We start from the raw sequence: 22911 nt of genomic DNA on the forward strand, positions 1-22911 counted from the left end.
TGCCATATTCTTCTATGTGGAATAAGTCGCACTACTGCATCAAAAGGCTTGGTTCACTTTTGTCACATATTCAAAATTCCTATTGTCTAAACACAGGAGCCCAGGAAGAGGGCTGAGTTGACTAAATGGTGCACAGAACCATGACGGGTCCTACTCCTTCAATTAGGAGAAGGCTGCTCAGGCATAACTCTTGGGGATTGTGATTTTGTGATTTATAGTCAGAAATAGATATAGTTGGCCTTTGTTCTGTTTCCTGGCGCACAGTCCCTAAAACTCTTGAAATCTCCAAAGTGTTGTGTCAGTGTCTTCTTTATGCTAATGAGATGTCTGGTGGGCAGGGAACGCTGGTTACCGGCCTAGTGATTAGAGGGTTGGAACTTTCAGCGCCCCCCTCCACCTCTAGGGTTGGGAGAGGACTGAAGGTTGAGTTCATCACTAATGCCAAGGATGTGATCAATCATGCCTAGTAAAGATGCCTCCATAAAAAACCCAAAATGACAGGTTTTGGAGAGCTCTCAGATTTCTGAACACTTGGAAGCATTGGGTGGGGCACCCAGAGACGGCAGGGAAACTCATGCCCCATCCCACAGGCTTCACTCTGCGCATCTCTTCATCTGTATCTTTCGTAATATTCTTTGTAATAAATGGGAAATATAACTGTTTCCCTGAGTTCTGTGAGCCATTCAAGCAGACGATGGAACCCAAAGAAGGAGTCATGGGAAGCTGTGATTTATAGCTGGTCGGTCAGAAAGAGCAGAGGCCTGGGCTTGAGATTGGCAGCTGATGCAGGGACGGTCTTGTGGGACTGTGCCCTTCACCTGTGGGCTCAGATTCTAACTTCAGGTAAACAGTGTTGGGATTCAGTTGAATTGTAGGACACCCAGCTGGTGTTGGAGAATTGGTTCGTGTGTGGAAATCACCTGCACATCTGGTCACAGGACTGTTCTGTGTTGAGTGTTCAGAGTGTAGCAGGAGAAACAGTTTGATACAGGGCTCAGTGGACTGTGGCAGGGAGGGGACTTGCGGGGTAGCCAAAATGGGTCTGACACAGCCTTTGACTCTCAGAACCTCCTGGTTCAAGGACCCAGAATCATAGGATGCTGTTACCTAGATAACCCTCCCCATGCCACAGGTGAAGAATAGGAGCCCGGGGAGGGCGTGACTTGCCTGTGACCAGTCCCCATTCTTTCCAGTCGGATCAGGGCTCATTCCCACACAACACTCAGACACATCTGCCGGGTCATGGGCTTTACACATAGCGAAGACTGCATCTGGGATTTTTAATCTCTGCAGAAAACAATGATCAGGACATATTGGATCAGAAATCTATATACCACAGAAGGAGGAAATACAGACAATTCCAACACATGGCAGCAATCTCCTTTCCCTGAGACAATTAAAACAAAAAACAACTCTGGCCAACCTATCGTCCTTCTTTTCATTCCCAAGAAATCAGAAAAGTAAAATTTGAGTTGAGAAAGCTTGCCCTCCAGTGGACAAATAATGAACTAACCACGCACTTCAAAGTTTCAGGAAAACGATTATCATATACTAGCCAAATGTTAACAGAAAAATAAGTACAAGTATAAATAAAAGCCAAGGAACTAATACGAGAACCTGCTGTGAGCTTAGCCTGGACCCTGCCTTTAGAGAACCTCTTGTTGAGAAAACAAGACTTTAAACACATACAAGGCCAGGAAAATGAGTAAAATATGGCATGATTATTGAGCATCTGACAGAGAGGAAGGAACACTCAGTTCAAACCTAGAAGGAGTGGGTTTGGACCCTGCTCTGTACTAAGAAACTGTGTGGCCCTGGGAGAAGCTTATATCCTATCAGTTGAGTGTCATGGAGAATGGGGTTGATAATATGATCTCTTTCACAGGGCAATGGTGAAGGCAAATGAGAGATCAGAAAAACTACTTAGTGAGTGTGAATGTTTATCAATGACATTTATGAGTATTTATTTTGTGCTGACCTCTGTGATTCATACCCAGGACAGACATGGCTGGAGACCTTATGGAGGCTAAATAAGTGGTTAGTCACATGGCACCCAAATAGCTAGCAACTGCTAGCCCACACAGGTCCTTGCAAGATTTGAAAGCAAGTTGAAAACAATGCCCTTTCTGAAAAGAACTATTAGACAGATGTCACCGTCTAATATGGTAGCCACTAGACTCCTGTGACTAAATTTAAACTAATTAAAATTGAATAAAATGTAAAATCTAGTTCCTCAGGCACACTAGCCAAATTTGAAGTGTTCAAAGGCCAACTGTGGCTAGGGCTACTAAATTGGACACCGCAGATTAGCTGAGATAGACAAATAGAAACTGTTTTTTATGTGTTGCCCTTGGTTTTTTCCTTCTCTTTTCTTTTTCCCACTCGTGTGTGTGTGTGTGTGTGTGTGTGTGTGACAGAGTCTCACTCTGTCACCAGGCTGGAGTGCAGTGGCACGATCTTGGCTCACTGCAACCTCTGACTCCCTGGTTCAAGTGATTCTTCTGCCGCAGCCTCCTGAGTAGCCGGGATTACAGGCACGTGACACCACGCGCCACCACTCCAGGCTAATTTTTGTATCTTTAGTAGAGACGGGGTTTCACCATGTTGGCCAGGCTTGTCTCGACCTCCTGACCTCGTGATCCACCGGCCTTGGCCTCCCAAAGTGTTGTGATTCCAGGCGTGAGCCGCCATGCTCCACCAAAGGGCCAATTCTGATTATCATATGCCGTATCTTATAGACGGTCCCTGCCTCCCTTCTTGTGCAATCCAGAGGAGTATTTTATCAAATATTTTGTCTATGTAAATTTTTTTTAGTAGCGCCAGAAACATTTTTAAGAAGAAGGAGGGACTCCCACCTCATTCAATTTTTTAAAAGAGGTGAAATCATTTGCTGGTTGTTCAGTTTTTGGTACAACCAGAAAATAGTGTGGGCTACTGAATTATGGGAGGCTTTGACTGTCTTGGGTGTCAGCTGAACATTCCATAGATGGGGGAGTTAGTTTTATATCCCATAATACAAAGCATACTAAATGGCAATATGGAGTCACAGTTCTGCATTTAACATCTTCAGCATTTAAAATTACTTCTCTTCCCATGTTGTTTTTTAGTAGAATTGTTTCCTAAAGTAAACCACTCCTTCCTTAATCATGGCTCTCCCTTGTCAGAATTGTGTGCACTGTGACATCTTTGGTCATGTTAGTCCTGCTTTCCCAATAACCTTGTTAATGTGCTTTGCAAGATTGAAAATTTGAGGATGTAGTGTGTATGCTATCCAACTGCGAATCGGTGGGGTGTATGTAACAGCTTATCAACAGTTGAAAATACTGCTACTTGATATCGTCTTAAGGAAAATTTGCCTTGAAATTTTGAACTGGAAAGTCACTGGGATAACTTTAAAAACTAATACATGACTTTTTTGATTTGGGGTACATATGTTAATAATTGTGTACAAATTGAACTGCCTGTGTTCTGATCCTCAATACAAACAATAAAATCTCAGTTATGAAGGAAAAAATAATTGGTTTGTTCAAATCGATATTCAACTAAGATCTGATTGTTGCCTTTGGTTTTATCTGAGTCTCTTACTCTGTAGACTCCCTCTCCCTTTTTTGTCTTTATAATTTATTTGTTCAGTAATCAAGTCACTTGTCTATAGAATTTCCTGAATACTGTATCCCCATAATGTCTTGAAAGATTAAGTATGTGTTTCTATGTCACCTGTATTTTACTATAAACTGGTAGAGAGATCTATCCAGGATAGGGGCTTGTTCATAATCAGGCTGGATCTTTTTTGAGGGCGTGGGAAGTGTGGCAAGAAAACTTCACAGAAGGTTATACATCTTATTGAATTCACCAGGGGGCACAGAAGAATCTGGCTGTCTCTTTTTGTGATGTTAGTTAGATCAGTGAATTCAGATATTATCAGTGGGTTCAAGTGTTGTGAGCTTATTTTTCCATTTAAAAGTCCCCATGAGCTTTTTACCTAAGTTTTAGCCATTCACGATATTGCCTAGACCTGTTATTTTATTAGGAACTGCAAAATGGTGATAATGTATTTTAATTATATCTTTCCTTTTGCATTTATTAGATGAAATTATTCCAAAAGCACTTTCCTTACTCAACTATTTGATAACTCCAACCTACAGTTCACATAGAATAATCACATTATTTCTCTTTGTCAGTTTTCAGATTATTTTTTCCCTAGCATGGGAGCGGCTCAAACATGGTTAAAATGCTCGTGGAAAGAAACCAGTAGAGAGGAAGAACCTGAAATGGCACAGGACATGATCAAGCCAAGTAAGTACCCTAAGACCTGAGGGAAAGAAATTCAGAACATGGGGGAAATTACCCTTTTTAGGAAGAAAAACGTGACAAGAGGAAAGGAGGAAAATTTTCTGCAATCAGAAATAAGATTATAGACTTAGTACAAGAAAGATTAAGAATTTGCATCTGATGGCTTCTATTTTTTTGTTTAAATGAGAAGTGAGGTTATAATTTCCTTATAAATTACCCAGTCTGTGGTATTCTATTACAGGAACAGAAAACAGACTAAGACAGATGGAGATGAAAAGTATTGACACCAGGGAGATCAAGAAACTGAGAGGCCAGAGTGTTGAATGGGTGCACCAAATAGATGCCAAAACCACATGGAATTTCAGCATGATTGGAGGGAAGGGAAAGTCTGTGAGTCAGAGAGGTGTATAAGTGACAGCAACAAACAGGTGTCACGAGTACAGCTCAATAGCATTGTCCTCAAAGGAGCATGGCTTCATTTGTACAATGGTGGAAGAGTGATGGGCTAGAAATGGTGGAGAGTGAAATGCTCTGAATGCAAAGAGAAATGGCGAGAGAATAAACATCCTTCACCAGAAACGGCTGCATAATGGGTAAAGATGTTATAATTTTCGGTTAAAATTAAAAGATAAAGGGAAATAGTGAAGGCAAAGAGTGAGGCCATATGGAACTGTGAAAATGTAGATTTAGTACAAGGAAGATTAAGAATTTGCATCTCCCAAAGCCACAGAGTTGAATATTTTTTGAGGGTAAATTGCAAAGGACACAGAGAAAGGGTATAGAGGGGGACTGAGCTAAGGAAAACAACACATGGGGATGAGAGGATGGGAGAGGAAAGAGAGCCAGAGGGCGCTTATGCCATGAGTGAAACTCAGAGATCATCACAGGTCTGCCAGAAGTTGAGTCCCTTCAGATCCCTGGTGAATTAGAAGTATGGGATAGGGGAGTAAACAAGCTATGAGGTGGGTATGAATCCCTACAGATCCCTGGTGGATTAGGAGTAGGGGTGGGGGGTGGGGAATAGGGAGTAGTCCTGAATAAGCTATGGGGTGGGTTTACTATATGGCTGCAAGTTCACAGACTCCCAGGGGCTGGGATTGAGCCAAAGCTAATATACGATTCCACTCAGGAGCTATGAAGCCACTTTAGCTATTTGAAGGTAAAGAACTTTCACTTATCACAATGGTTGTTCAAGTTTCATTTATGCTATAGATAAATTCTAGAGATCTGCTGAACAACATAGTGCTTACAGTGAACAATATTATATTATGCACTTCAAATTTTTTAAGTGTTAAGAACACTTCATGTGTGTTCTTACCACAACAAAAACAAGGACAAAAAGAAACTTTGGGAGGTGCTGCATGTGTCTTTTTCTGATTGTGGTGATGGCATCACAGTGTTTGCATATGTCCTGCATACATTTACTATGATTACTGTAATTCATATTCAGATAACATTTATGTTTTAAGTAGGATGGTTCAAGAAGGCTTTTCTAATGAGATGAAATTTGAACAGATGTCTAAATGGAGCCAGCTTTGCAGACCAGATATTTAGGAGGGTCAAACGTCTTAAGATGAGAATAGGTGACCTGGTGGCAATGTGTCATATTCAGATGTGGCATATTCAGATAACATAAATGTTATTCAGATAACATTTGTATTATCTGAATATGAGTTATACCTCAATAAAGCTGTGAAGTAAGATGTGACACATTGCCACCAGGTCACCTATTCTCATCTTAAGACCTTTGACCCTCCTAGTCCTTCTGGAATACTGAAGGACTGGCTCCATTTAGGTATCTGTTCAAATTTCATCTCATTAGAAAAGCCTTCTTGAACTATCCTACTTAAAAACAGTAAACTCTTTCAATCACTGTATTTTGTGCAGAGGTTTTACTATTTTATTACTTTCTAAATTATTACTATTATTAAAGAGATGGGGTCATGTTAGATTTGAACTGTTGGAGCTCAAGTGATCCTCACCCATCAGCCTCCTGAGAAGCTGGGACTTCAGGTGCAAGTGGCCACACCCAGCTTGTGTAGATTCCTGTATAAATACTAGCTCAAGCTAACTGTACTGTCGACAACTCTACTTTCTACTTATTTGTTGCCTGCTTTATCTTCCAGTTGAGAGGGAAAGGGGTGTATTAAGATCCCAGCTATATTGTTGGCATTTCTTTTCTTTTATTTATTTATTTATTTTTATTTTTTGAGACGGAGTCTTGCTCTGTTGCCAGGCTGGAGTGCAGTGGTGCAACCTTGGCTCACTGCAACCAATCTACACCTCACGAGTTCAAGCAATTCTCCTCCCTCAGTCTCCCAAGTAGCTGGGCTAATAGGCACCTGCCACCACCCCCAGCTAATTTTTGTATTTTTAGTAGAGACAGGGTTTCACCATGTTGGCCAGGATGGTCTCAATCTTTTGACTTTCTGATCTGCCCACCTCGGCCTCCCAAAGTGCTGGGATTACAGGCATGAGCCACCATGCCTGGCCTATTGTTGGCATTTCTATTTTTGTCTTCAGTTGTCTGTTTCTGCTTGTTATACTTCAACTTTGTGAAACATGGTCTGTCACCCAGGTTGGAGTGCAGCAGCATGATCACAAATCACTGCAGCTTCGACCTTGTGATCCTCCAGCCTCAGCTTCCCAAGTAGCTGGGATTACAGGCATGAGCTACCACGCTCAGCTAATTTTTATTTTTTGTAGAAGGAGGGTCTAGCTATGTTGCCCAGGCAAGTGCTTGACATACTTGAGGCTGCAAGTGCATTTAAGTTAATGATGGCTTCTATCTTTTGGGATTTATCGTATTTTTTAAAACCAATGTATAATGTGTTACATTTTGCATTAAATTCTATTTGAACTATTACCCCAGCTTTATTCTAGTTATCAGCCTTATGGTGTCACCCTTTTAATTTTTACTTTCAAGTACGCATCTTGCAAAGAATTTTTAATACAATTTGAGAATCTGAGTCTTGGTTGGTTAACGTCTAATCAAAGTTTATTCTAACTAGTGCTACATCAGAATTTTTGCTATCTTATTTTCTATTTGTTGTATTTAACATTGCTCCAAAGTATTTTCTATGAAGAGCTTGGTATGACAAATCTTCTGAGATTTATATGCATAAAAGTATTTTTAATGTGCTGTCACAGTCTAAAGCTAACTTAACTGGATTTAAGTCTTAAGCTCAAAGTTATTTTTCTTCGACGCTTTGAAAAAACCTTCCATTTTCTTTTTTTTTTTTTTTTTTTTTTGAGACCGAGTTTCACTCCTGTTGCCCAGGCTGGAGTGCAATAGTGCCATCTCAGCTCACCACAACCTCCGCCTCCCGGGTTCAAGCGATTCTCCTGCCTCAGCCTCCTGAGTAGCTGGGATTACAGGCATGCACCACCATGCCCAGGTAATTTTTTGTATTTTTAGTAGAGACGGGGTTTCTCCATGTTGGTCAGGTTGGTCTCGAACTCCCGACCTCTGGTGATCCACCCACCTTAGCCTTCCAAAATGCTGGGATTACAAGTGTGAGCCACCACGTCCGGACTAAAAACCTTCCATTTTCTTACATTCAGTGCTTTAGGGAAATCTGATGTCACTGATTCTCTTTCCCTAGAGAGTAATCTTTTTCTGTTACGTTTTTAGACTTTTGATATTCTTGAATTTCACTATAATAACCACATTACTATCTACACTCATACTCTGCTTGATTTATCTTCACAGAAATGATCACTGCTTGATATTATATATTTGTTTCCCTCTCTCACCCAAATGGAATATAAACCCCAAGAGAATAAGGGCCTAAATTTGGTTCATTACTATATCTGTCATACCTAGAACAGTGTCTAAGATATTTGTACTCAACAAATAGGCTGAGTGAATAATTCTTTCCTTCTTTTCTCATCACAATTTAATATAATGTGAGCAATTCCAGTGATTTTGTCAAATATTTCACTGTTATCCTCAACATACTGGTAACTGCCTGGCCTGTAAAAGGCATTCAACAAAACACCTGTAATCCTTTAACATACAGAAAAGTACCTGGCACGTGAAAGACACTTTGTTAGGATAAATGTGCTGAATTAAAGGAGAGTTCTGTAATGCAGCAAAAGTGTCAAGATGCTTGGATTAAAATATGTACATAAAATTCACCCTGGTTTTAGGCAGGACAAGAATGGAATTCACAGGCACTCCTATCACTTCACTTCGCACACACTTTTGTAGCTTTAGGGTCCACAAACTACAGCCCAGCCTGAAAGTCAAATCCGGCCCAGGCCTTATGTTTCTAAATACAATTTTATTGGAAAACAGTCATACCCATTAGTTCTGGCTAGGCTGCTTTTATACAACAACAGCAGGGTTGAATTGTTGTGACAGAGACCAGTATAAGACCTTCAAAGCCTACATATTTACTGCCTGGTCCCTTACTGAAAGTCAGCTGGCCCTTGTTCTAGCTAACAACACAATACAAGATCTACTATGGTTCTTAACTCTGTAGGCTTTTGTCCTTTAAATTCATTCATGTCCTCGAGAAACCACAAAAAACCTGAGGCCAAATTCCTAAATTATCACACTATGTCTGGAATCTTTGTGCCTTTTCCTATCCATTCTGGTAAACCTGACTGGATCACCTGGAACAAACTTTTCTCGTGAGACTAAAGACCTCTCTAAGCGTCTGGCTTTCAGATGCCTCTCCTTTGGGGTTGGCCTATTCTTCTTGGGCTTTCTGGAGACTAAAAAGGCCTCTCCCAGGGTTGGGGGAATGGTAAAGAAAAAGGGTGGAGAGACGTGACACACCCTGCCTTCCTTATCCTAAGGAAGATCCCTGTCCGTGTCCCAGGTTTATGTTTATTTTATACTCAAAGTGTAACACAGACAAGAGGGAAAACAGAATCAGTATATACTAATACACTACTGTTTTCACTAATCTCAGGGTCCCTTTATCTTGCCTCCCATAGCTTCCAGTGTGTACCTCAAATTTTACTACTCACATCTCAACTGCATCTGCCCTACAATTCTCAAACTCCAAATGGATCCAATGAAATACTTTCTAAAAGGCTGTTACTGAAAGCACAATTTCCACATTATGATTAACTGGCATATTTTATGCAGATGCCATTTTGCTGAAAGTAACGTGAATTATGTGTCAGGATACTTCATGACAAAAAGGAACTACAGATGTTCCTCGACTTATGCTAGGGTTATGTCTCAATAAACCTGTTGTGAGTTGACAATTTCATAAATCAAAAATGCACTTAATACATACCTGTCAAACATCATAGCTTAGTCTTGCCTACCTTAAATGTGCTTAGAATACTTACATTAGCCTACAATTGGGCAAAATCATCTAAACCAAAGCCTACTGCATAATAAAATACTGAGTATCTTATGTAAAAGTACTGTATGGTAAATCACTAGCCCAGGAAAAGACCAAAATTCAGAACTTGAAGTACAGTTTCTACTGAAGCATATCACTTTTGCACCATGGTAGAGACGAAAAATCTTAATTAAAGCCATCCTAAGCCAATGATATCTGTAGTTACAAAATTATTAAAATACTAAAAGACATGCTACTGCAGCACAGAAATATACTTGGTTTGTGGTTACTTAGAATTACATTTTTTATAAACCTTGAAAAGATTAAGGTGATTAAGTTTTTACTTCCTCAAAGAACATTTTGCAGAAAATATTGGTAGTGTGAAACAGTAACAAAACACAAACATAAGCAAGCAACTGTGTACAAAATAATTTATTATAGCACTATCTAGGTTGGCATTATTTTACAGTGAGTTTTTCCTGTCTCAATTAAGTATGAATCTAAATAGATTAGGGTGAAGAAAAACTGTGTCTAAATAAAATCTCCCTTTTTGAATTTATATTTGTCTTAATAAAGGGAAGCATTAATATTACAGACATATTTACAAGGTTCTGAACATGAGTGATTCCATTACTGTTTTCTGTACAAGATAGAACAAAAAGCTATCCATCTGCCCCCCAAAAATATTGTTTAACAATACTATGTTTTAATAAACTAATGAGTTTCAAATCTCATTTTGTTGAGAGATGTAAAAATGCATTTAATGCCTAATACATGGCTATAAGAGTAACAATGATTCATTTTAATTTGTTTTCTACCCTATAATGCTCCCTTGAAGCACACCTCAGTATAAGCTACTTGTTAACACTCAAAGTAACTTAGTTAAGAAAGGATAATTCTTGCCTGTGGGCTTTTAAGACTGGGAGGGAGAGATATGCAACAATTTTATCAGCAAATTTCCATGACTCACAGGCAAGCCAGCCTTCACATTCTGAAATCATCTACATAAAACTAGAGTACCCTTATTCAACCATAAAATACCATTTTCATGAATATTACATAGGAAACAGCAAACCATGAAAAATTACCATGGAAAAGGGGTGAATTAAATTTTAAAATAAACTTCAATATCTGCCAAGAGGAAGGAATCTACCATCTTTTTTTTTTTTTTTCTTTCTTTCCCTCAAGATGGAGTCTTGCTCTGTCCAAGCTGGAGTGCAGTGGCGTGATCTCAGCTCACTGCAACCTCCACCTCCCAGGTTCAAGCGATTCTCCCACCTCAGCCTCCCAAATAGCTAGGATTATAGGTGCATGCCAATACGTCTGGCTAGTTTTTGTATTTTCAGTAGAGAAGGGGTTTCGCCATGTTGGCCAGGCTGGTATCAAACTCCTGACCTCAGGTTATCCACCCACCTGGGCCTCGTAAAGTACTGGGATGACAGGCATGAGTCACTGCACCCGGCCTCCATATTGTTTTTAACATATAGTTAACACTTTAAAACGGATGTGCTTTAATTAAAAAGCAAGCAAATAAACAATAGAACAAACCAATAAGATAAGGAATCAAAGCACAGATCCTGAAATCAGAATCTAAAGAAAACAATATAGTGGGGCTGTATAAAACTTAGTAAGAAATTATCATAATTATATAGAAGCAACAGCAGCTACCACAAAACTGTGTAAGAATAAACAGGTAATTTTAAGACGGTTATGTAAATTGGCAGGTAAGGTAAAGAATAAAATAAGCTTACAGAATATGCCATTGAAAAATCCTAACCAAGTATTTCATTTCATACATATATTAAAATGCACCCTGGAAAAAAAAACCCTGATCTCATTTCATCTTTGAGCCTATAAGAGTCTACTTTCTAGGAGATTTCAAATTTCATTTGCCAAGACATCATAGTTAGCTGTATGGTTCAGTGCCACACGAGGACTGTCGATTTCATTCACAGCAGGTAAGAAGGCAGATGTAAAAGGAAGCAGGTTATGACAGGCCATCCTATATTCTTCATATTGGGAACTACAGTTCCCAAAGCTGCCATCAAGCAGTGCTTCAGAAACCTTTATTAATGTCTAATGAAACAAAGGGAAAATACAAATTATTTTAAAATAATAAGCTCATAGTTAATAATCACTTTAATCAAAAGATGCAATGTGTTAATCAAACTGAGAGAGCTCAGTTTAAAATAATGCCTTGCAATCTACACAGTAAGCAACCACCTCAAAAGAGATACATTAAAAAAGCAACCCCGAAAATCCTTTTTTAAAAAGGGCAGTAAAATACTAATACCTGAAGAGAACCCTTTAAAACTGTGATCACTAAAAATGAGACTTTACTAATAACAATAGCTCACATTTACTGAGTATTTAACAACATGCCAGGCACTAAGCACTTCATGTTTTATTATTTCAGTTAACTCTCACATGGATTCTGTGAGAGCAGTAGTATTTTCATCCTCATCTTAAAAATGAGGAAAAAGAAGCTGAGACATAACTTGCCTAAATTTACCATCTCATAACTGATAGAGCTGAGATTAATATCCAGGTATAACTCTGAAGGCCTACTTAAGAATTACACTGTAAAAATACATGTTTTGTTAGATCACTGTGTATGTATAAATCAGCCAATGAAAAAATCTTACCTTTACATTTTTATCATTTATAGTTTCATCCAGTCTAGTGGCTAGAGAAATTGCTTTCTCCTGCCTTGACTTGTCCAGAAAATACATCATTTTAGCACCTGAAAAACCAAGGCATTTCAAAATGAATAAACACCTATACTTTACATTTTATGTGATATAAACTGGCCAGTGACTTAAAATATGTTTTTAACTATTTAGTCGGTAGTAAGCTGGAGCTGGCTCCTACCAGCTCACAAGAGCCAAGTGAGACATTTCTTCCCTACCTCCTATTCGGTAGCATCCATTGATAGCTTAGGCCATCATCACAGTATTTATATCATGAAAATACACTACAAATCACAGCTTTTTCCTTCAGAAAGAGATGGCTATTAAACATTTATCAGATGAACAGTGATTTAACAACTTCCTCCCCTTAGAAATGATAAAATTCAAAATGTAAATATGGACTGCCCTGTGGCATCAATTAGTATTTCAGCTAAAACTATGAAAAAAGATGATATTCTAAAATAAAACATCTAAGGAATAAATTACTGTCACAGAGGAGGAGCGTGGGGGCGGGGAAAACAAGAAAATGTTTGCATATTCAAAAAGAAAGCAAAATTTTAAAAAATAAAGCAAAATTTATATTTTTCCTATAAATTAGAAGAAAAAATATATTCCAGCCTGGGCGACAGAGTGAGGCTCCATCTCAAGGAAAAAAAAAAAGAAGAAGAAAAAAATAAATCATTCATAACCACACACCCCAACACACCCCAAATCAGCATTAAAGCTTTTGTAGACACTTCCTTTCAGCCTTTTTCCCATGCACAGTTGAGATTACATTGTATGTTCAATTCCACACATGCATTATAAAAGGATTTATAATAAACCTTTTGAATAAACATCACTTTAAACCCTCTGAATAAACAAACTCTGAATAAAGATCACTTTAAGCCTGGTATTACATCCTATGAACCCATCACTATTTCCCCTACTATTGAGCATACATTGAATTTGTTCCCATTTCTCTCCCCGTACTTACACACAATAAGTACTATTCATTTTCTCTAAGTTTTGGTAGCATCAAAACTTGTTCTTTGTTCACTTTTTCCATAAGCATTTTAATCGTGGGGGCTACATACAAACCTGAAAGTAGATGCTGAAGAGAGGTGGCGTTACGTTTCAGAAAATCCTCATTAAAACTTTCCAAATCCTTGTTGACAAATATTTTCTGCATTTCTTGAGACAGAACTTTGCTCACAATGTCTGGAAGATTACTATGATTAGACACTATAAAAACAAAAACATTTGAAATTTTTGTGATCTGTTTTTTGGAAAAAAAAAATCTATTAAAAGCCCTTTATTATTAAACTTGATCTATTTTACATAGTAAAATTATTATTGTTCCTTTGGAATATAAATATATCCTAGCCTAAAAATGCATTAATTTCTACCATCTCTTGGCTAACAAGTTTATTTTATAGACGTGTTCATTTAACTACTATGTAAATTTTTTTTTTTTTTTCTTTACATTATTGCAAATCTCTTTAATGCCCACGAGCTTAATGTAAGACAACTTACATTTGCTTCTCCTAGTGGCTACAGCCTGGGCCATGACCAGAATTATTTGTAACATGAAAACACAAATCAGGGCTTTCTACTTCACAAAGAGAGGGTTATTAAGTATTTATCATATCAACAGTGATTTAACAACTTCCTCCCCTTAGAAATAATTCAAAATGTAAATATGGGCCTTTTTTACACTTACCAGATTTAGAAAATCGAATTAAACATTCATGTAACCATGGGTTATTGCTGTTGATGGCAAAAGCTCGTTTGACAGACTGCAGCATTAACAGAAACTTTCCTGTGTCAGAAAAAATATAAAAGTAATAGTATTAATACTTACATGTTATTTTCTTCACTTATTTTAGTCTCACTTAAGTTCCACAACAAAATGCTACCTTTTTTATAACACTTGTAAGCAAAATTTAAAGTTGACTGCGGCTATCAAAGTCAGCTTTGGCTTTCTAAAGAAAAGCTCAAAATATCATTAAAAATTACTTCTGGTAGACAATTTGCATAATTGTTCAAACTATTCTCACACTGGATTTGATAGTACTATTATAATTTATTACCCACCAAAGTTTCGAGTAGCCAAGGAAAAGAGCCTTTGTGGAAGGCTGAAATGGAAATCTAAGAAACAAAAATAGATCTAACTGACAAAGATTACACTGAATGTGGCCACAAATATAATTAAAGATTAAAAACTGAACTCAAACTATTTATTACCTTTTCTAAAATATATTTCAAATGCTAACAGATGAGTGTCAATGTTATCAGCAACAAGATTCTTAAGAGGTATAAGGAACTTAACGGCTTCCTCTAATGGATTTTCTACCTATTTTGAAACAGAAAGGAAAATTATTTAAAAAACAGCAGCAAAAGTCAAATTTCCTGTAAAATTTTATATTAACACATGTCTAAAGTAATTTAGGCAGCTTTCTTTATAAAACCAAGTAACAAGAAAACATTTAAAAATCATCTGTAAATAAGTTCAAAGTACACACAATCAATACTTTTCAAAATAGAAATAGCTTTTTTTCTGGTTAAAAAGTCAAGATTGTTTTATTTAAATAAAAAAATACATAAAGCTATTCCACAGACTTAAAGAGATGGTACATCATGTACTGACAGTCCCTTATATACTATAAACATCTAAAGTAAGGAGACAAATAAAAATGGCATCAAATAGTGGGGAGATGGTAATAAAATTTAAAATGCTTATAATACAGTTGACCCATGAACAACGTGGGCATTAGGGAAGCTGACCCCTCCCCATACAGTTGAAAATCTATATGTAACTTCTGACTCTCCCAACTTCACTACTAATAGCCTGTTGACTGGTACCTTACCAATAACATGAACAGCTGATTAACACATATTGTGTATCTTATATGTATTATATACTATATTCTTACAATAAAGTAAGCTACAGGAAATAAAATGTTATTGAGAAAATCATAAGGAAGAGAAAATACATTTGCTGCTTATTAAATGGAAGTGGATCATCATTCTTGTCTTCATGTTTGGTAGGCTGAAGAGGAGGGGGTGGTTTTCCTGCCTCAAGGATGGCAGGAGTGAAAGACGTAGAAAGGGAGGCAGAAGAGGCAGGCACATTCCATCTAATTTTATGTAAGTACATTATGATTTCTTTTTTCCTTATTTAAAAATGTTTCTGTCCAGTACCAATCTTTGCTTTGGTTTCAATGCCTGTATCATAGAAGGGTCCATGTCATAAAAGTCAAAAATAGTCTTGAATAATCGGAACCCTTCTGCCAGACTGTCCAATGTCTGTTTTTTGGCGCTGCTTCTACGTTTTCTTCCTGATCATCTGGCAGTGGTTTGGAAGCACCCATCTCCATCAAGTTGCCCTATATTAGTGTGGCGTCTATTAGCTCTTGAATTTCTCCAGGTTCCCTAATCTTGAAGCCCTTTACCACCACCTCCACTTTGTTTGTTTGTTTGCCATATCCACAATCTCTTTTATGATTTCCTTGATTGGCTCTGTCATAAATCCTGTGAAGTTGTACCCAACATCTGGACACCAGCAGGGATTTATTGTTTCAGTCTTGATGGCTTTCAAGGCTTTTTCTGTAACAATGATGGCATCCTCAATGATGTAATCCTTCCCGACTTTCATAATGTTGTATTGAACATTATGAAAATAGTATTGAAAATCCTTTCCATAAAGTACCACGCATAATGAGCCTTAAAGGTCCTTATGACCCCCTGATCTAGAGGCTGAATTAGAGAAATGTTTGGGGTCAGGCAGGCCACTTTTACACTTTTGGTGATGAACTCATGAGGTTCTGGGTGGCTAGGGGTTCTGTCCGATATCAAAAGAACTTTAAAAGGCATTCCCTTACTGGCAAGGTACTTCCTCACTTCAGAGACAAAGCACTGATGGAACCAATCCAGAAAAAGGTTCTCATTGTCCAGAACTTTTTGTTATAAAACCAAAAGACTGGCAGCTGTTATCTTTTCCCTTCAAGGGTCAGGGGTTAGCAGCTTTATAGATAAGGGCAGCCAAGATCATAATCCCAACAGCATTTGCATAAAACAGTAGAGACAGCCTATCCCTTTCTGCCTTAAATCCTGGTGTTCTCTTATTTTCCTTACTAATAGATGTCCTTTGTGGCTTTCATTTTTTTTTCCTGAGACAGGGCACTTTTTGTCTACATTAAAAACCTGTTGAGGCAGAAACCCCTTCTCCTCAATGATTTTCTCAATGACATCTGGAACTTCTCTGCAGCTGTTGGTGAGAAATTGATTCTTCCGTTATCTGGACATTTTTTAAGCCAAACATCTTTCTAAAATCATCAAACCATCCTTTGCTCTACCCTTGAAGTTCAAACCTATGTTGTTCAAGGGTCAGCTGTATTAGACTTACAGTGAATAAACCAGAAAGCTAAATATTTCCTTAAATCTGATCCCAAAAGAAGTATTAACACTTGAGAAAATCCTGGAGATGAGGTGCTCTTTGTAGCTAAAGCATATCTAGTAAGACAAATAAGGTAAAGTGATTCCATATGTAATGGATAATTGTATTGCTGCTGTATCAAATTACCAAATACTTAGTGACTTAAAACAACACACTTATTATGTTATAGTTCTTATAGATTAAAAGCCCAACACAGGTCTGTCTCACTGGGCTTACAATCAAGGTGTCAGCAGGACTGCATTCTCCTTTGGAGACTCTAAGGGGAAATCCATTCAATGGTTTTTTCAGCGTCTACAGACTGCCCACATTCCTTAGCTTGTGGTACCCTCCTTCCATCTTCAAAGCCAGCAACAACAGACTGAGTCCTCACATTGCATCATTTGGACCTCTGCTGCTGTCATCCTCAACTTTTAAGGCCCCTTTTGATTATATTAGGACCACATGGACAATCCAGGCTAATCTATCTTGAGGTCAGTTAATTACAACCATAAATTCCATCTGCCACCTTAATTCTCCCTTGCCATGAAAGGTTACATATTCACAGGTTGGCGTAATCAGAACACAGACACCTTTGCAGGGCCATTACTCTGCCTACCATAATTACAACTCTATGTATAACTTGCATTAGCCAAAATTTGTATATTGTCACTCAAAAATAATTGATGGCTGTCATAACAACCTTGAAATATTTCAAATGGCTTCTTACAGATTTAAATAAATCATGTTAACTGTCAGAACGGAACCTAATAGCATAAATTTTACCAAATAACAAAGAGAGTAAGATCCATCTCACCCTTTCTAATTTTTCAGGTATAAGTTCTTCCTTAAGACCACTGGCTTCTTCTTCTTCTTCATCTCTTTTTTTCTTTTGATTTTTCTGTTGACGTTCTCTTTCCGCATGCTTTCTTTCTTCTTCTAGTTTAGCCTTTTTCTGAGCTCTTCTCTGCTTGCTAAGCATTTTCTTCAGTTCTTTGGCTGACAGGTTTTCTATAAATATCCAAATGAACAAAAACTCTGAGTCAATGTTTGCACTTCCTCATATTCTTCTGTAATACATACTGTTAGTATGGTAGCCCCTTGGTATCAGTGGGGGATTGGTTCAGTACCCTCTCGCCCCCACAGATGCCAAAGTCCACTGATACTCAAGCCTGTGATATAAAATGGCACAGTATGTGCAAAAAACCTATGCACATCCTCCTGTATACTTTAAATTAGATCACCTTCAAATCTTTCACCTTCCTTTTGCTTTAAGTTGCATATAACAACTTCACTTTTTCATAAATTATATTATGGTCTACAGGTATGCCTAAAACAATGTAAATGCTATGCAAATAGTTGTTATACTGTATTGTTCAGGAAATACTAATAATGACAAGAAAAAAGGCTGTACATGTTCAGTACAGATGCAATATAAAAACATATACTCTTGATTTGTGGTTGATTGAATCCACCCATGTGGAACCCACAAAAATGGAGGGCCAACTGTATACTTTTTTTTTTCTGTTTTTTGGCTGGGCAAGGAGGAACACAGAGGCAACCACATAAAAGATTTTAGAAAGTGTATCCCCAGTGACTAGCACAAAATCTGGCACAAAAGGAACAGCCAGTAAATGTTGCATTAACAAACTGACCAATCGTAGCTCAGTTCTGCCTCCTACACAATGACTCCAGGCAAATCACTCTGTCCTCAGTATCAAGTCCCAAAACTAGCCTCCTCTTGGGAGTATTTCAAGAATAAGTGAGATAATACATATAAACACCTGTGATCTCTAAACACTATATAAATATTAGGAATGAACAGTTACCTAGGAATATTTGAGATAGTTATCAAGGCACATTTCATGCTAACTAATCAACTCTTTCTTTTTAATAGAAATGTATCTTCATGCTATTTCTCAAATGTTCCTAGATACTAACATTGTAGTGAATAAAAAGTTGTACAGATATTCTCACCGATATTCTTATTTTTAATGAAGTAGGTACTAGAAATTTTAAGATTATATAATTTTCCGTAAGAGGCTCAAAGGTATTTTCAGTTACAATTTTTTTAAAAAAAGAAAGAAAAAAACTAGCCCATGGACATTTCTATGCTTCCTAAATTCGTCTTTTTAAAGTTTGTAGAGATTGGGTTCATACTATGTTGCCCAGACTGGTCTTGAACTTCTGGCCTCAAATGATTAGCCTGCCTTGACCTCCCAAAGTGCTGTGATTACAGGCATGAGCCACCACACCCAGTTCCTAAATTGGTCCTTCTGAAGATAAAAATAAGAAAAATTCTAAGTCATTCCATTTAAGTAACTTAGAAGCATCAGCTACAGAATATCATCCCACTTTTTTTTTTAACTCTCTCCACGATATTTTTGCTTTTTGGCATATTAGTTATCTAATGTTTGTCTTCAGCTCCAACAGACAATATATTAATATTTTCTATGTATTATTTATGCCAATAGCATCATGAAATCTAGTGTCCTTTTAAAATTAAGTTCCTGTTCAGTTACCTGAGTTCATTTCTTGTTGTTTGCTTTCATTGGTTAAGGGATTATCATATAATTTCAAGTATATTTCAATTGCTGATCTAGCAGCCTTGAAATAAAAGGCATGTCTTCTGAGTATATCTTCTAATCTCAAAAGGTCAACATAGGCACGAAGAGTCATCTTTCTCATGCAGTATGTATGGAAGTCGAATTGGTCATCGGTTATCTCAAAAAAATGCTTAAAAACAAAATCACAAAATTAACCTTTACATTTATGTCAATAATGTCTACCTTTTCAAAAAAATATATAAAAAGCCCGAAAAACAATTTAAACAGTCACAATTTTCACTTAGCTGCCCTCTCCAGTGTTTATCACTGTAAAGGATATGAATATTTTCTGCATTCAACTTGAACTTTCTCTTCCTACAAACCATGCCCATTCCCTATAAATCATGTTTTGTGATGATACTCAACTTCTACGTAAGTAAAAAGATCAGGTTATTTTTAAACCTGAAAATTAGTATATATTAATATTTTAGTTTTTATGAAATACTTTTCCTCCATATTCCCTAAAAACCAGCATGGCACAGTTCAACAGAGCTCTGAATGAAGACTAAATATGTATAGGTTCACACTAAATATTTACAAATCCGACCGCTCTACTCAACTCTACGCTTTTCAAGGGCAATCCTTACCATCTCTATTCCCACTGCCTGCCACACAGCCTAATACATAGCAGATGTTCAATAAGCACAGTATTTGCTCACTCAAGAGATAAGCTTCTTATTAGGCATGTGACCCTGAATAAGCCTTTTAATTTCCTAGACCTTTAATCATTTAATCTAAGTTAAGAATAAAAAAATCTGTATACAGCCAATTTCTTAAGGTTGTTAAAGAATCAATAGCATATTTTCAAGTTCATTTTCAACAGTAAACTGTTATATAAATCAGAGCTTTATGGTTTTCTCTTACTCCATAAGCTCCCATTAACCTACCTATATTCTATTTTAGCAGAAGTTCTGAATCTGGAGTCTGTATATAAACAAGCATAAAAACTTCTTCCTAAGGAGAGAGCTCAAAGCTTTCATCCAATTTTCAAAGGATCCATGGCCAAAAGAGGTTAAGAACTAGTCTCTTCCATAAGAGGTGACACTAACCCTTGGTGCCTCCCAAACAAAATTTTATACTTGTACTGTTTTCCCCTGCATGCATTTCCATCTCTGACTTCTTTTTCCATACTTCAGTTTCTCCAAAATCATACAGAAAAATTAGTGATTCAATACACCAATATAGACCAAGGTTTCCTTCTAGTTCATGTTCCCTCTGTCCTGGAGATAGTTAAGTCACTGTGCAGAGGACACATTAGTAATTGTCCATAATCATCTGACAATTATCTTGGTAATTAGAAACACACTATTACATAGAATTACATTAACTACCTGAGACTTTAAGAGTAAAATTTTAAGAAGAATAAAAGTACATAGTATGGAGGGCAAGAAACAGAAAAAGTGAACATTTCACATTAGTTTATGACTAAAAAGCCATGCTTCACTGATGTTATATTTGAAAACTACATCCTTCCCATCAATAACATCAAATCATAAATAATAACATGAACTTGTTTCTTTTTTTAATCAAATGATTACATATTTCATAAAGCTGTAGTGGTTTCTCTTAATGTAAATCAAGTTACAACTAGCACCACAAGAATATTTTTAAAAATTCAATACAGTTAACTAAGGAAAAATGGCAGCACTAAACGTCCTGGAACACATAATCAGATGAAAACATCTAAGAGATTACAGGACATTTTTTCAGGTTGAGAAACATCTGAAAAAAGGCAGATGACAAACTTCAAGAGATATCCCTAGTGGCATTAACAGACAGAGATTTTAAGTCAAGTCTTGGAGGGGGCCGTATGTAACCACAAATATTTAAGCCACCTCTTTATCAGTAACAGCCCATAGGCTGCCTCTCTCCAGTTAATGTCTTCCATATTGGGTGACCAACTTATTCTAGTTTTCCAGAGGCTCTCTCAGTTTTTCCACTGAAAGCACTGTGTCTTGGGAACCCACTAAGCCTCAAGCAAACCTGGCTTGTTAATCACTCCATAATAAACTAATGGCGGTAGATAAAATATGGCTAAATTAAAAAGAAGTGGGATACTGCAGCTACAGCTGATTATAATAATTGCTTTTGAAAGAAGCAGTGTATTGCAGAATACTACATAGAAACAACCAAATAATGTTGGGTTGAATTTTTTTAACTTTTTGTTTTGGGTTATAGATAAAGAGGAAGTAGCAAAGGTCCTACATATGCCCTTCCCTCAGTTTCCCCCAAAGTTTACAGCCTACATAACTACAATACAATATCAAAACCAAGAAACTGACATTGGTACAATGTCTATATAGTTCTATGTGATTTATCATTTGTACATTCATATAACCACCACCATAAGAAACACAGAACTACTCCATCACCACAAAGCTCCCCTTTGGGTTGATTTTTTAGTCTCTAAATTTGTAAACCATAAAAATATGCTACATGTCACCAACAGATAAAGTTAGTTTCCCTGTACCTTTTGGCCAAGTATGAAGGGCATGATAAAAATCACTTAGCTCACTGCAGAAAACTACATATTCAGATCTGAACATATAGCTCATGCCCTTAACTCTCTCCCGCTAATCAAGAATTAAGAAAAGCTGTTCATAGCTTTAGAGTGTAGTGTTTTCATTTTTTAGAAAACTCCTCATTAGGCCCTCTCCTTCCCATTACCTCTTAGAGTTCCTGGATGTGACTAATAAGAGCTAACACAAAGAAAAAGAAACGAAAACCTCTGGACTTAAAAAAGAATAACTAGGTCAAAAATAAGCAACTCAATTTACTTAATAGGGAATCTGTCATTATAAAGCATGTGTCAATTTGATAAAGATTAAGATACAATCGAAGAATAAAATTACGATCTTCCTATGGGTTAGATCTATCAGAAGTCCTAGGTCTTATCAGAGTTAGAAATATATACATTGTTGCCCTGCTTCAAATGTAAGTGAGCACTCTAAAATAATAATCCAATCACCAGAAGTCTAATAGTAAAAGAAAAAAATGGAAAGAAAGAAAACTGAATTCTTGAAAGATAAAATAGGTTAAAATGTTATTCTGAACACAAGTTTACATCTGATCGTTTGAAGAAGGTTGTTTTGTTTTAATAAAACTGAAGTTTCAAACATCAGATTGGGTTGGACTACAAAATCTTAAAATATAACTCTAAAATCTTATGAGGAGGGACAAGATTAAAACAGAAAAGATACTACACTTGCTTATTCTAGAATTATAATGTTTCAAATTCAATTACTAAGAGTTTATACCAGTATGTACCCTGGCTGAAACTGCCTTCAACAAAAGAACTCTTGAATGACTTCTTCAAGGCAGAAAAGACCCCTTATTTGAACTTATTTCTCAATTCACTAACTTTCTATTTAGAAGGTAAATGCAGTATTTCTGTATTTCTGAAAGGTGTTCCTGTCCTTACTAAAATATTTAAAACTCAGGCATAAGGTAACTCATGCAGATGCCTATTATAATAAATCTAAAGTTTATAATGATTCCTAAATCCTTCCAATGATATCACTAAGAATTTTATATTAGAAATTAAGAAGCATTAATGATTCCATCAACCTATGTAGTCACTCTATTTATATGAAACACATTTC

General features: G+C 36.9%; 1 protein-coding gene across 5 annotated transcripts in view; it reads right to left on the bottom strand.

The window, feature by feature from the left end:
• Positions 1 to 11022: 11022 nt before the first annotated feature.
• NAA16 (N-alpha-acetyltransferase 16, NatA auxiliary subunit) overlaps positions 11023 to 22911 on the bottom strand; it is a 58859-nt gene continuing 46970 nt past the window's right edge. For 3 of the 5 annotated variants that reach the window (XM_032294798.1, XM_032294797.1, XM_032294799.1), the window contains 7 exons: positions 19226 to 19439; positions 17521 to 17714; positions 14516 to 14624; positions 13992 to 14090; positions 13370 to 13513; positions 12245 to 12342; positions 11023 to 11675 (listed from right to left, as the gene is read on the bottom strand). In XM_032294798.1, the coding sequence (XP_032150689.1) occupies positions 11478 to 11675; positions 12245 to 12342; positions 13370 to 13513; positions 13992 to 14090; positions 14516 to 14624; positions 17521 to 17714; positions 19226 to 19439 (1056 nt within the window). In that variant the 3' untranslated portion in view covers positions 11023 to 11477. Of the gene's footprint in view, positions 11676 to 12244; positions 12343 to 13369; positions 13514 to 13991; positions 14091 to 14515; positions 14625 to 17520; positions 17715 to 19225; positions 19440 to 22911 lie in introns of those variants that run through there. The other 2 variants (XR_004273980.1, XR_004273981.1) reach the window with 2 other exon arrangements.

Source organism: Sapajus apella, unplaced genomic scaffold (genome assembly GCF_009761245.1).
Source record: "Sapajus apella isolate SASKATOON/1434 unplaced genomic scaffold, GSC_monkey_1.0 scaffold32, whole genome shotgun sequence".
NCBI classification, from domain to species: Eukaryota; Metazoa; Chordata; class Mammalia; order Primates; family Cebidae; genus Sapajus; species Sapajus apella.